Below are 13,575 nucleotides of genomic sequence, written 5' to 3'. Positions count from 1 at the left end.
GCCAGGAGGGGATGGGGCCCAGGATCCCCAGGGGTTCTGGCTTCTGCCCCCAGGAGCAACGGCCCTGGACTGAACCTGAACTCAGCTGGACTTTGGGCTGGCTGGCGGAAGCTTCTGCCCGGAGCAGAAGGGTGGGGTGGTCAGGAAGTTCCTTAGTGGCTCCTGCCTTGCCTACTGCGGACTGGGGCCCGGCCCCTCTCTTCCTTAGTTCTGGGCAGGGTTGGACTCAGCCCCTCCTCTCTACCCTTTAATGGACTGATCCCCTCCTCCTCCCCTTCGGGGCACACCCTCCGCAGTCCCCAATCTCAAGAGAAAAAGGAGCCTCGGCACCCCCCAAGTGGGGGCTGACTGTGAAAGAACAGTGAGGATGAGGCCTGGTTATTTCTCTTCTGTGGGCATAAACCACAGGAAACCAGACTCCGTTATTCTGAAGTGCTGGCTTCAGTGATGTCTTTTCTGCCCCGTGCTACCCCCTAACCAGGGTTCCTCAAGCCCTTGGGGTGGAATTGACTGTGCCAGAGTCATTTCCCCGGGGCATGCTTCCTCAGCCTTCCTCAAAGAAATACAGCTTTCTTCCCCCTCCATTTCTCCCCACCCCCCTCATCTTCTAACCTCCCTGGAATGAGACTCCTATTTGGAAGAAAATGATTTTATTATCAAAACAATTACAAAAAAAAATCCCACAGCAAATCCCTGTCCCTGCTGCTCTCAGAAACCCTGGAGTAAACCTGACAATGTTCTTAAAAGGCTCCAGACAGGGCCAAGAGAGGCAGCTCCAGAAAAGGGAGGGACCAGCTAGCCAGTGTTTGGTCAAAAGAGCATATTACTTCTCTTATCCCCAACAGCTTTTTGGCCAGGACAGGAAACCCTCCTTAGATTCCCTTAAGTCCATCTTTCAACCCCAGGGCCACTGGCTGCCCCCTGCCCCACCTTTTTTAAAAAATGGTATTAGTTAGGCACTTACTATGTGCCAGGCACTGTACTAAGCCCTGGGGTAGATACAAGCTAATCAGGTTGGGCACAGTCCCTGTCCCATGTGGGGTTCACAGTCTTAATCCCCACTTTACCGATGAGGAAACTGAGGCACAAAGAAGTAAAGGGACCTGCCCAAGGTCTCGCAACAGACAAGTGGCGGAGCTGGGATTAGAACCCAGGTCCTTATGACGCCCAGGCCCGTGTTCTATCCATCGGTTCATGCTGCATCTCTAGCCAGAAGAACATTTGCTAAGTGAACCTTTTCTGTGGGCCCCTAGACTTACCTGGAATTTTGGTGGGGAGGTGGGAACCCCAGAAGGATTAAGGTCACTCAGAGGCTGGTGGAGAACCTGAAGCAGGAACCAGAAACCATGGGTGTGGAAGGAACCAGGGAGGGGGCTAGGGGGTTAGTGAAAGCCAGCGGGCCACGCATGCCTCCTGACCCTCCAGATTTTCGGACTGAAGCGGGCCGGCCTCTATTCCCCCAGGCCCTGGGGTGCCTGCTCCTCCCGGCTGCCCTGGCCCAGAATGTTGTGGCTTCAGGAGTCAGTAGAGAGAGGTCCCAGCTCCCGTCCTGAGTGGGGCTTCTGATCTCAGCCCCCACCACATCTTGTCCTCCGCTGCCATCCCCCCACCCCCTCCTGCCAGCGCTGGTAAGCTAGGAGCAGGTCACGTAGTTGGTCGGGAAGGGCCCCAGCGTGCAGCCGTTCTCGTAGAGGTTGGAGTAGGGGCCGTCAGGAGAGCTCCCAGAGCTGGAGTCGGCAGAGATGCCGGAGTCTGAGACCACAAGGTACATGTACTTGAGCTCGGCCTGGGCTGGAGAAGGCAGGCGAGCCCGAGGTGAGAGGATCTTGGAGCTGGGGTCGACGACTGTGTACTCAAAACTGGAAGCAGAAGCCCTCTCCTCTTGGCCGGGTTCTAGGGCAGAAAAAATCGAGGGGGAGCGCTGCTTGCCCTCCTCCTCCTCGCCCTCCACCTCCTCCTCCTCCTCCTCAGGGCTGGGAGCAGTGCCCACGCTGCTGCCTGAACCCAGGAGCCGTAGGTGGAATTGTCCGTGGAACGAATCGCTCCCTCCACCGGGGCTCTGTGGCAGCAGGTGTTCGTCCAGTACCAAGTAGTCGTCCTTAGTTTCCGACAGTGGCTCCCTGGACGGGCGGCCTCCTTTTAACCCTTCCCCGGGCCCGTTCTGGCTCTTGGACCTCAGCAAGGGCACCTCGTCCACCGTCAAATTGCCAGTCGGGGGCAGGAGGCTGCCCGAGGCCCAGGGAAGTTCAGACAGGACCTCCAGCAGGGTGGGCTGATCCTCCAGGTAGGCAAAGCGGTGGCCCCACCATAAGTAGGCGTTTCTCTGTCCCAGCCAGAGCTGCCAATGAGAATGCCAACACCCCCCAACACATACCCCAGGTCAGCCAGCCCCCAGGTCACCCCTGGGGCTTCTCCAGGTGGGCAGAACAGCAACCTGGCCGCCCGAGGTGCCCGCCCCCACACCCAGCTCTGGGACCAAGAGGAACAGGAGGGAAGCAGGCCAGCCTCTCACCCCCATCCTGCACGTAGGGGCCGAGGAGAGGGTACAGGAGAACCGTGGGCAGGTTTTGGCAAGACTGGGTGGGGCGGAGTGGGGCACTACCTGGAAGTTTCCCTTATGGATGGTGAAGAGCCCCTCAAATTCGTGCTCTGGACTGGGGATCCCCGGCCAGATCCTTTTCTTCAGAAACCTGTTCAGGAGGTGAAGAAAGAAGCCAGAGCCCAAACCTTTAAGCCTCTGTAAGGCCAGGCCTGGTGGCTCCCCGACTCCAAACCCCTCCACATATCCCAAGACGCTTACTGGCGAGGTAGCTGCTGGGAGATCAGCTGCCTCCCCAACTTCTGCACCCCTTCAGGGCCCACCATGTGGTGTCTGCAGTGTCCTCAGTGCCGTGCCTACAGTGTGGTGCCTGCAGTGTGATGCCCAGAGGGCCTGCCCAGCCAGAGCTATTACCTGCGGTTCGAGAACAGTGCCATCACGGCCAGGAGCAGCAGGATGAACAGTAGGATGAGGGAGAGGGACAGGATCAAGGGATCCAGGTCTGAAAGGCAGAAAAATAATAATAATGGTATTTGGTAAGCACTTACTATGTCAGGCACTGTACTAAGTGCTGGGGTGGCTTTGAGCAAATTGTGGGGCTCACAGTCTCAATCCCCATTTTACAGATGAGAGAATTGAGGCCCAGAGCAGTGAAGTCACTTGCCCAAGGTCACACAGCAAACAAGCGGCAGAGCTGGGATTAGAACTCATGGCCCGGGTTCTATCCACTATGCCATGCTGCTTCAGAAAAGGGAGAATGGGGTTCAGAGTGCTTTTCTGTGCCCCTCCCCAAGTCCACCCATTTCCTCTCTTCTCCCCCTCCCCTAGCACCCAATGCCGGACTCTGAGAAGCTCCTAGGCTTGCTGACAATGGTCACGTAAGGCCACGGGTCACGGGAGGAAGTGCCATGTAGGTGATGAAGAGAGAGGAGCGGCCGTCAGGGGAGCAGAGGGGACACGCTGGAGTCCAGCGGCAGAAGGACTTAGCCCAGGGCAGACTAAGGAAGGGGAGGCTGGGAGTTTAGCCTCCTAAGAGGATGTGGTTGACCAGAGCCATCCTGTCTGGGCTTTGGGGAAATTGCAGAACCCATCTCCAAGGGCACCTAATCTCCATCTCCCCCACCACCACCCCCATCTCACCACTGGCTGTCAGCACTGTAGCCGGCTCGGACCACGCGCTCCAGTAGCCATTGTAACTGAGGTCATCCAGCTTGGCGCGCACGGCAAAGAGGTAGCGAGTCTGCCCGCGGAGGTTGACGATCAGACACTCGGTCCGCCCTTCCAGGATGTCCACCTGAGAAGCAGAAGTGGGTGGGGGAGGGGGGCGGAAGAGTCCTGCCCAGGTCCCAGCCGGTCCCAGGGACCTTGTCCTGTCCAGACCCTCGGGCCTGTGCCTCCCCACAATTTCAGCGGTCTTAGGCCAGGGCGTGCCGGGGCACAACCAGGAAGTGCAGAGTAGGAGAGGCAGGATGATGCGGGGTGGAGGCTGCCCTTGGTCGGCCAGTTGGAGGTCGGTGTGAAGGGTGGCGGTGGGTAGGAGGTGGGCGATGGGAGCCCTTACCTTCTGCACGTCGGCCCCCACCGCAGAGAAATTGACCTCGTAGCGGATGTCGCGGGTCATGTGCGGGATGTTTGGTGGGAGCCAGCGTAGATGGAGCTGTCCTGGCTTCTCGGTCTTGCGCACCGTCAGGTTGGACGGGGGGTCCAGGAACACTGCCAAGGGAAGGGAGGCCAGGGTGAGAGGCAGCCAGACTACTCCGGACTGAGCGAGGAGAGAGAGAGAGATCGATCAAGCCTAGGAAGCAGGAGGCAGAGCACCCTTGGCCCTGAACACTACAAGCAGCACCCGGCAAAAGGACCCAGGTCCAATTTTGCCAAAGGGAGAGGAGGAATGGGGGAGCCTGAGCCCTGGGGTGGGCATAGGCGACCCTACGGGGGAGGGATGGCAGAGACCCGGAGGGCATGAGTTTTTCTGCTCTCCTGGCCCTGCGGGGGACATACCCACTTGGTTGATGAAGACAGTCCTGTTATGGACCTCAGAGTTAGGCTTGCCGGTGGTGACGCTGAGGGTCAGAGGGGTGAAACACGAGGTGTCAGCCACAGGGAAGTTGCAGGTGTAGCGCACGGTGTTTCTTGCTGTCTTGGTCACCTTCAGCCTGCACTGTTTCCTCGGTTCTCCCCTGAGAGGTAGACCCACAGATGCCTGCAGCTCCACGAAAGGATCCTTCCCAGCTCATCCTTCCCCAAGGGCCGGAGTGCCACCTGGGCCGGGCCCGGTCTTCGATCCCATCAGTCCCAAGGGGCAGTCCCAGTCCGCTCCTGCAGCCTCCCGGCCACCTCCCATTGGAGGGGATTCGAGGCCCGGGAGACTAAGGCAAAGCCACTGAGCCATTACCACACGCTGGCAAGTTTCTGCATGTGCCAGGTCGTTCCCTGGGCTGTGGGACCCGATGCCGGGCTGAGCGAGGGCTCAGTCTGGAGTGGGCCACAGCTCTCAGATTTCCAGCAATGTTTTCTGACCATCTACTGTGGGCAGAGCACTGCACTGAGCACTTGGGGGGAGTTAGGAGATGTGATCCCTACCTTTGAGGAGTTTACAATCTAGTGGGGGAGGCACCACTAAAACATTAATTGAGGAAGGTCTCCCGGAGGGGGTAAGATTTCTGAAGAGTGTTGAAGATAGAGAGCGCTGAGGTCTGGTGGGTTTGAAGGGGGAGGGAATTCCAGGCAGGAGGGAGGTTGTTAACCCGGAGTCAGAGACTGACGAGATGAGAATGAGGCACAGTGAGTAGGTGAGCTTGGGAGGAATGAGTGCAAGCCGGGATGTAGTGGGAGAAGAGAGTGGATAAGTGAGAGGGAGAGAGCTGAGGGACTGCCTTAGAACCGCTGATCAGGAGTTTCTGTCGGATGCAGAGAGGAATGGGCGACCACTGGAGGTTTTCGAAGGGTCAGGAGACGTGGGCAGAATGGCATTTTAGAAGACCGATCCAGGCACTGGAGACTGGAGACTGTAAGTGCCTTGTGGGCAGAGAATGTGCCTACCAACTCCATTATACTCTCCCAAGCACTTAGTACAAAGCCCTGCACTCAATAACACCCTCTTAATAATAATAATAATAATAATGGCATTTATTAAGCGCTTACTATGTGCAAAGCACTGTTCTAAGCACTGGGGAGGTTACAAAGTGATCAGGTTTTCCCATGGTGGGCTCACAGTCTTAATCCCCATTTTACAGATGACGTAACTAAGGCCTAGAGAAGTTAAGTGACTTGCCCAAAGTAACATAGCTGACAATTGGCGGAGCCGGGATTTGAACCCATGACCTCTGACTCCAAAGCCCGTGCTCTTTCCATTGAGCCACGCTGCTTCTCCTTAATGTCATTGATTGATTGAGAGGACGGAGGCTGGAGGCAGGGAGGCCAGTGAGGGGCTAATAACAGTAGTCAAGTGGGAATATGACAAGCTCCTGAACCAAGGGGGTGACCATTTGGTTGAAGAGGAAGGGAAATGTTAGGGAGGGAGTATCAATCAATCTATCAATGGTATTTTTTGAGCACTTACTGTGTGCAGAGCACTGTACTAAGGGCTTGAGAGAGTGCAATATACTGGAGTTGGTAGGCATGATCCTTGCCCACAAGGAGCTTACAGTCTAGAGAGGGAGACAGACAAAGAAATAAATTACAGAGAGGGGAAATTGTAGAGTATAAGGGTTACCACACATTCAAGGGTTAATTATTATTGATTATGATATCTGTTAAGCACTTAGGTGTCAAGCACTGTTCTAAGTTCTAAATAGGTGGGACACAGTCCTTGTCCCACATGGGGCTCGCAGTCTACGTAGGAGGGAGAATAGGCTAATTGAATCTCCGGTTTAAAGATGAGGAGACCGTGGCCCAGAGACGTGAAGTAACTTGCCCAAGGTCACACAGCTGACAAGTGAAGGAACGGGGATTAGAACCCAGGTCCTCTGACCCGTGCCTTTTCCGCTAGGCCCCGCTGCTTCTCAACAGAGAGGAAGGGGAAGGGAGTTCCAGGCTCGAGGGAGAACATGGGCAAAGGGGCAGCAGCGGGATGGGCGGGCGGGAAGCAAAAGAGCAGCCGGCAATAGAGATTGAGAAGGAACAGCCAAGAAGGAAAGAGGCGAACCAGTAGAGGACCATGTGGGTCAAACCAACGTTAGATAGTGTTTCCAGGAGAAGGGAGTGGCCCACAGGGTCCAAGGCAGTCAAGAGGATTAGAATAGAGAAGAGGCCGTTAGAGTTGGCACAGATGAGGTCTTTGGCGACCTTGGAAAGAGCGAGCTCAGCGGAGCGGGTGGAAACGGGATTGGAGCAGGTTAAGAAGAGAGTTGGAGAGGAAGTGGAGCCAGCAGATATATATGACCAGTTCAAGGAACTGGGATTGAAATGGGAGCAGGGAGATGGGGCAAAAGCTGGATGGTGGAACTGGGTTCGAGTTGCTTTTTTTTAGTTCAGAGGAGATATGAGCATGTTGGAAGGCAGGGGGGAAGGAGCCGTGGGAGAGGCAGCTGTTGAAGAGAGCCGTCAGGAAAGGAAGAAGAGGGGCGCGAGGGGCTTTAGAAGGTGAGAGGGGATGGGGTCAAAGGGATAGTCCAGGACTGTTGTATCATCCTGTGGTGGGACGGTGTGTACATTATGATATTTTCAGTCCCCTTCTAGACTGTGAGCCCGCTGTTGGGTAGGGACCGTCTCTATATGTTGCCAACTTAGACTTCCCAAGCGCTTAGTACAGTGCTGTGCACACAGTAAGCGCTCAATAAATACGATTGAATGAATGAATGAAATGAATGAGAATGTAGGTATTTCGACATTATCCTGGGCCCTGTAGGAGGCAATGGTACATTATGATGGCATCCATTTTAGGGGAGGGAATTGTGTTTTGATGTTGCCTTCTTTCCTGCTGGGGGAAGGGAAGGGGAAATTGGCTATCCAAAAGTTGAGAGAGGGTCCCAAATTTTCTTCCTTGTAATTATCCTGTGGCCCAGGCTGTTTCTACAGGGGTCCTGGGGGTAGGGTAGGGGGTATTGGCTTACTCTAGCTGATAGAAGAAGCTGTAGTTGACCTTGCTCTGGTTGGTCCTCTCCTCCCAGAAACAGACAAAGTCTTCCAGCCGCTGAGTGAAGCACTTGGGATCCTCAGGTTCTTTCGCCAGCAGGGTGGCAACTACGAGGGAGGGGAGAAAGTCTTCATTAGAGTACAATTTCTTTTTCTATAGTACTAGCTAAACACTATGTGTTAAGCACCGGGTTAGATGTTTTCCTACATGGGACTCACAGTCAAAGTGGGAGGGAGTATTCTTCAATGCCCACTTTACAGTTGAAGAAACTGAGGCACAGAGAGATGAAGTGACTTGCCTAAGGTCACACACAGCACACAGGTGGAAGAACTGGGATAAGAAGCCAGCTCCTCTGACTCCTAGATCCCAACTCTTTCCACTAGACCTCGCTGCTTCCCTCTCCTAGCACATGGCCAGAGGCAGGAGTAGGGGTAGAGAGGGGCAGTCTCCCCAACCACAAACACACCTGCCCATAGGGGAACATCTTGCCCAGCTGCTATTCATTAACTGCCTTTCTGGATCCAAGGCCTGCCTTCCCTAGGTCCCCTAAAAACGTGTGTGTGTGTGTGTGTGGATGCGTGTGTGTGTTTACTACACTGGCTCATGTTAATGGTGTTAGAAGGGACTCATCTTCCGTACACACCTAGAATGGAGTGAGAATAATGTGTATTATTAGCACACCCATTGGCCTTCAACACAAGCATATGGCTCAGCTTTTCCTCCCCTATAATCAAGCCCTCAAACACACAGTCACATACTTACACCCACTTCTCCCACCGCTTCCCCTCCCCTGGCCCCTATCCTCCCCCTTCCTCCAGCCCAGCTCAGCATCGGTTTGGGGAGATAAGGAAGCTGACAAACATTCTGCCTCTGTTGTTGTTTTTTTTTTTTCCTTCTCTTCTCTCCCCTCCTTTTCCCCCCATTCAATGTGAGAGGTTGTGGGAGAACAGCACCAAGATCTTTGGGAATTCAAGGGGAGGTGCCAGGAAGGAGGTAGGGCCTGCAGCACCCCCCTCCTTGCCCATGTTGGGGGTGGGCAGCTCCCCTGCTCTACCTCTCTAGAGGTTCAGAGCTGCAGCCGAAGCACCGGGTTTCCAAGCTGCCAGGAGAAACAGTTTCCTGCCCCGACACACATATCATTTCAGCTTCCCCCACAGCAGTCACTTTGTTCCTTCAGACCCCAGGAAATTTTGAGCCAATTGGGCTGGGTATTCTCCCACGTTAAGAAACTGCAGACAGAAGGGAAAGGAAAGGTACCGCTCCTCTCAAGTATCTCCAGGCTCACTAGCCCACATCATCATCAATTGTATTTATTGAGGGCTTACTAGGTGCAGAACACTAGTGCTTGGGAGAGTACAGTACAACAGAGTTCCCTGCCAACAAGCTAACAGCCTAGAGGGGGAGACAGACATTAATATAAATCAATATTTTATACTATATAATTTATAGATATGTACATAAGTGCTGTGGGGTTGAGGGTGGGGCAAAAATAAAATGCCCAAAGGACAAAGATCCAAGTGCACAAGGGTGAGTGAGCTGGGGAAAAAAGGGCTTAATTGGGGAAGGCCTCCTGGAGGAGGTGTGATCTCAATAAGACTTTGGAGATGGGGAGAGCACAGCACAGCGTAAGTCTAAGGAAGAAGAGTCTTGGGCACCAGGGAAATGGCTGAATGTTGCTCTCTCTCTCTCTCTCTCTCTCTCTCTCTCTCTCTCTCTCTCTCTCTCTCTCTCTCTCTCTCTCTCTCTCTCTCTCTCTCTCTCTCTCTCTCTCTCTCACACTCTCACACACACACACACACACACACACACACACACACACACACACGAGACTCCCAGCCTCAGGCTGTGACTAGAACTGTGTAGGCAATAGCACCCCCACCTCTCACTGATATGTGTCTTCAATTCCATTGATCTGCTAAATTATGGATCAGGCTGTACTTTTTATGCATTTTGGCTTCAGATCATTTTCTTTCCTCTCCCGGTCCCCCTCTGCTGCCCGGATGACTGGAGAGTTGCGGGGTGGGAGGGACACCTCAGCACCAAGCCAGAGATTCTGGGACCAACTTCAGGCTTGCTGTTCTAGCCAAAGAGGCAAGGGGAATGGAGAGGCGACTTGGTCCGTGGGAGGCTGTTGGGCCCTGGGCCCACCCAGCAAGCTGAGGAGAACCATGTCAGGAAGGAGGCCGAAGACTAGGCGGCTCCAGCAGCTCCTCCCAACATCCAGATCGTCAGTTGAGGGCCAGCGAGGCTCTGAGGGGACCACAGGGCGCAGGGAAGCTAGACAGCTGCTTCTGCCCAAGCAGTCCTCTGCCCAAGCCTATGCCCTAGTCAGTGGGAGAGGAGAGGCAGCAGAGGTTTGTGTGTACTGTGCGGCCACATGAGAAGCCACCCTCACACCCGCCCGCCTACCCATATCAGCCACCTAACAGGCAGGACTGCAAAGATAAAGCCAACAGAAGGAACAGGACTGCTGAGAGGCCAGGATGCCTCCGCCTCACTGTTTGGAGAGAGGTGTCCCTGTCTTTTGGTCCAGCTAAACTGCTTGCCAGTTTAGCAAAAAGGCCGCCCCTCCTCCCCTCCCCCCCACAAGTGTCCCACCCCCCTATTTATACCCGTTAGCTAGTTTGGATTATTTGTCTAAGTCTCAGTCAACAACTCTCCATTCTACCCTGCTCCCTGTCTGGAGCAGGGGCCACTGGCTTGTGTTTTCCTCCTTGATCCCTCTCTTGGCCTCCTCTCTCCACTCCCTCCGCCTGCGACCACCGAGGACTCTTCACCAGAAATCAGAGCAGATGGCAAGATTCGGTGGGTGGGGGGAGTGTGGTTTCAGCAGTGGGTCTGGGCTCTTAGATTCATTTCCAGCCGACACTGTTTCTCCGGGAGACACTGAGTACAAACCACTTCCTGTCCTTCCTCAGGGCCTCAGTTTCCCACCCCCCCACCCCCCCCCCCGGAAAAATGAGAAAAGGGATGGTGTGTCTGCCTAGAGCACCCTGAGAACCAGAGGGAAGGAAACAAAGAAGGCATTTCCAAGTGGGTGGGAGTGGGGACCTATGAAAGCAGCGTGGCCTAGGAGAAATAGCCCAAGTCTGGGAGTCAGAGGGCCTGAGTTCTAATGCCAGCTCCTCCACTGGTCCGCTGTGTGACCTTGGTCAAGTCCTTTAGCTTCTCTGTGCCTCAGTTACCTCATCTGCAAAATGGGGATTCAATACCTGTTCTCCCTCTTATTTGGACTGTAAGTCCCATGTGGAACTGATGATCTTGTATCTACGATAGCATTTAATACAGTACTCGGCATATAATAAGCGCTTAATAAATACCACGGTCATTATTACGACGATGACGGCAGGTCTAGTTCACTGGCTTTCCCAGAGAAGCCTGTCTGCTCCTGCCTGTCAATGTCATATCCCTGTCCCTGGATGAATCCGGTCAGCTGATCTGGGCTGATTCCCCCAGCTCCCCTCGGTGCCCAGTTGGCTCTTGCCCCGACCCCAACAGGGAAGTACCTTTGCTGTCGAAGCTGGCAGAGGGTTGGGCGGGGTCTCTCTCAGGAGGGCCACAGGTGGCCCCAGCCAGCAGAAGGTAGAGAGAAGCCATGGAGGGCCAGCCGGGGCCCTGCAGCTGCTCCATTGTGCTGGGGGGCTCCGCAGCAGGTCCCCTCTCCTCCTCCTCCTTTGGCCGCCGGGCTCCACGGGTATCTGGACCCCTTCCTTTCCCTCCTCCCCTGCCCCCGGGCAGGGGGGGGAATGTTCCAGGGGAGGACACAGCTGGGGTCAGCAGCTGCAGCAGCAGCAGCCAGACCCAGCTGGCCAGCTGAAGCTCCGCTCACTCAGGCTGTGAGAGAAGTGGTGGCCTCAGCAGCGGTGGGGCTGGGGCAGCCCCGGCTGGGGCCAGACAGATAAGGGATGCTGGGCCTCCTGGGGGCCCCTGCTCTAGGCTCAGGGAGGGAAAGGAAAAGAAAAGAGCAAAACAAGCCAGGACCGCCCACCCGCCACCCCTCCACCCACCCCTGGCGCAACCACGGGGAAGGGAATGGGTAGCTTGGGGGCGGGGAAGAGTAGCTGAAGGCCTGGAAGAAAACCTCTGTGCTTTACACTGGGCCCTCTCTGAAACGTAGCTTTTTTTCTGAGGTTGGCCAAGTTATCTGTCATTTATTTTAATGTCCGTTGCCCCCGCTAGACTCTCAGCTACTCAATCAATCAATTTTATTTATTGAGCACTTACTATGTACAGAGCGCTTGAGAGAGTACAACAGAATTAGACACGTTCCCTGCCCATAACAAGCTTACAGTCCAGAGGGGGAAACAGATGTTAATATGAATAAATGAATGAAAAATAAATCCTCGTGGGCAGGGATCATGTCTACTGACCCTATGGCATTGTGCTCTCCCAAGTGCTTAGTATAGTGTTCTGCACACTGTAAGTGCTCAATAAATACCATTGATTGATTGTCTGCCCCTTGAACTGGGCCCAAAAAGGAGGTCTCAGAGCACATCACTCTGGGGGAAGGAGGGATGCAGGGAAGGGAAGTATCTCAGTTCCCTCATCTGTCATATGGGGATTAAGATCGTGACAGGGACTGTCTCCAACCCTTTTTGCTCGTATCTACCCCAGCACTTAGTACAGTGCCAGGCACATAGTAAGCGCTTAACAAATATCACAATTGTTATTATTATTACTACTACTATGAGGAGTGGGAAGGCATCAGTTCATGACAAAGTGGGGTCCTGGGAGTCAGAACTCCCCAGCTCTAGGGCTGACATGCATTTTCCCCTTTTCATTAAAGGATCTTCGGTCAGAAGGAGGGGCCGGGAGGAAAGGAAGGGCCAGGGCCTGGGTCTGAAAGAGACAAAAAACACGGGAACTTGGAGGGAGGGATTCCCCAAGACACAGCGGCGGGGTCAGGGGAGGGGCAGGGTTGCTGCCACCCTCTTTCCCTATGCCCCCCGCCCCAGTACGGGCAATGGGCCCAAAAGCTATACAGTCCTGCCTCGAATCTTTTTCTTCACGGTTTTTTTTTTAATGGTATTTATTAAGTGCTTTCTCTATGCCTGGGAACTGTACTAAGTGCTGGGGTAGATACAAGCTAATTCATTCAATCGTATTTATTGAGCGCTTACTGTGTGCAGAGCACTGTACTAAGCACTTGGGAAGTACAAGTTGGCAACATAAGCTAATCAGGTTGGACACAGTCCATGTCCCAAATGGGGTTCACAGTCCTAATCCTCATTTTACAGATGAGGTAACTGAGGCACAGAGAAGTGGAGTGACTTGCCCCAATTCATACAACAGACAAGTGGTGGAGCCGGAATTAGAACCCACATCCTTCTCACTCCCAAGCCTGTGCTCTATCTACTAGGCCACACTGCTTCTTTTGGATTTCCTGGGCCTCTGGGTCTGTCTGGGCTACAGGCAGGCGTTAGGGTCTCTGAGCCGTGTGAGATGGGGTGGGAAGAGGGAAGCAGGGCAGCGGGGGCTGCAAACAGGGAACAGAGGAAAGGGAAGCCACAAAAGGGAGGAGAGGGCCGTACGCAGAGTGACAAAGGGAAATATGATATTTTGTTCTTTGGGGAGAACCACCAGCCTGCCTTTGAGGACCGCATTCTCAACTCCTCTTGGCGCTCAATAAATACACGAGGCAGGTTTACCGTTGCTTTTGTCTTTTTACGTGCCCATTGCCAACCTCCCAGCCCACCCCCTGCTTAGATTGTAAGCCCCCTAAGGGCCAGGGACCAAGTTCTGTTTGTCCTTTATGGCTTTCTTCCCAGCACTTAGTTGGGCACTCACCCTCCTGCCCTGCAGCACAGCACTGCTTTGTACTGGGTTGTTTCCCCTACCTGTAATTTACTTTAGTACCTGTCCACCTCACCCCTACCCCCCCACTAGATTGTAAGCTCCCTGAAGGTAGGGATCGAGCCTACTTACTCCGTTTCCCTCTCCCAAGTGTTTAGTGCAAGGC

General features: G+C 54.3%; 1 protein-coding gene across 1 annotated transcript; it reads right to left on the bottom strand.

Moving 5' to 3' along the window:
- Window positions 1-1,120: 1,120 nt before the first annotated feature.
- EPOR (erythropoietin receptor) lies at window positions 1,121-11,402 on the bottom strand. The gene is made up of 8 exons (XM_038771203.1): window positions 11,123-11,402; window positions 7,594-7,723; window positions 4,541-4,719; window positions 4,101-4,252; window positions 3,680-3,833; window positions 2,954-3,041; window positions 2,603-2,690; window positions 1,121-2,338 (listed from the first exon to the last, which is right to left on the bottom strand). The coding sequence occupies exons 1-8, from the start codon at window positions 11,244-11,246 to the stop codon at window positions 1,634-1,636; spliced, it is 1,620 nt and encodes a 539-aa protein (XP_038627131.1). The 5' UTR covers window positions 11,247-11,402; the 3' UTR covers window positions 1,121-1,633.
- Between the last annotated feature and the right edge of the window lie 2,173 nt (window positions 11,403-13,575).

Source organism: Tachyglossus aculeatus, chromosome X2 (genome assembly GCF_015852505.1).
Source record: "Tachyglossus aculeatus isolate mTacAcu1 chromosome X2, mTacAcu1.pri, whole genome shotgun sequence".
Taxonomy (NCBI): domain Eukaryota; kingdom Metazoa; phylum Chordata; class Mammalia; order Monotremata; family Tachyglossidae; genus Tachyglossus; species Tachyglossus aculeatus.
The sequence above is the reverse complement of the archived record's forward strand: the minus strand, read 5'-3'. Positions and strand labels throughout refer to the sequence as shown.

What these genes read in the sequence shown, in the direction of transcription:
- EPOR (XM_038771203.1), bottom strand. Translation starts at nt 11,246, where the DNA reads ATGGAGCAGCTGCAGGGCCCCGGCTGGCCCTCCATGGCTTCTCTCTAC. An exon ending in TGCCAGCTTCGACAGCAAAG is followed by an intron (nt 7,724 to 11,122) that starts GTACTTCCCTGT and finishes CCTCCCTCGTAG; the next exon opens with TTGCCACCCTGCTGGCGAAA. An exon ending in TGGGGGCCGACGTGCAGAAG is followed by an intron (nt 3,834 to 4,100) that starts GTAAGGGCTCCC and finishes TCTGCTTCTCAG; the next exon opens with GTGGACATCCTGGAAGGGCG.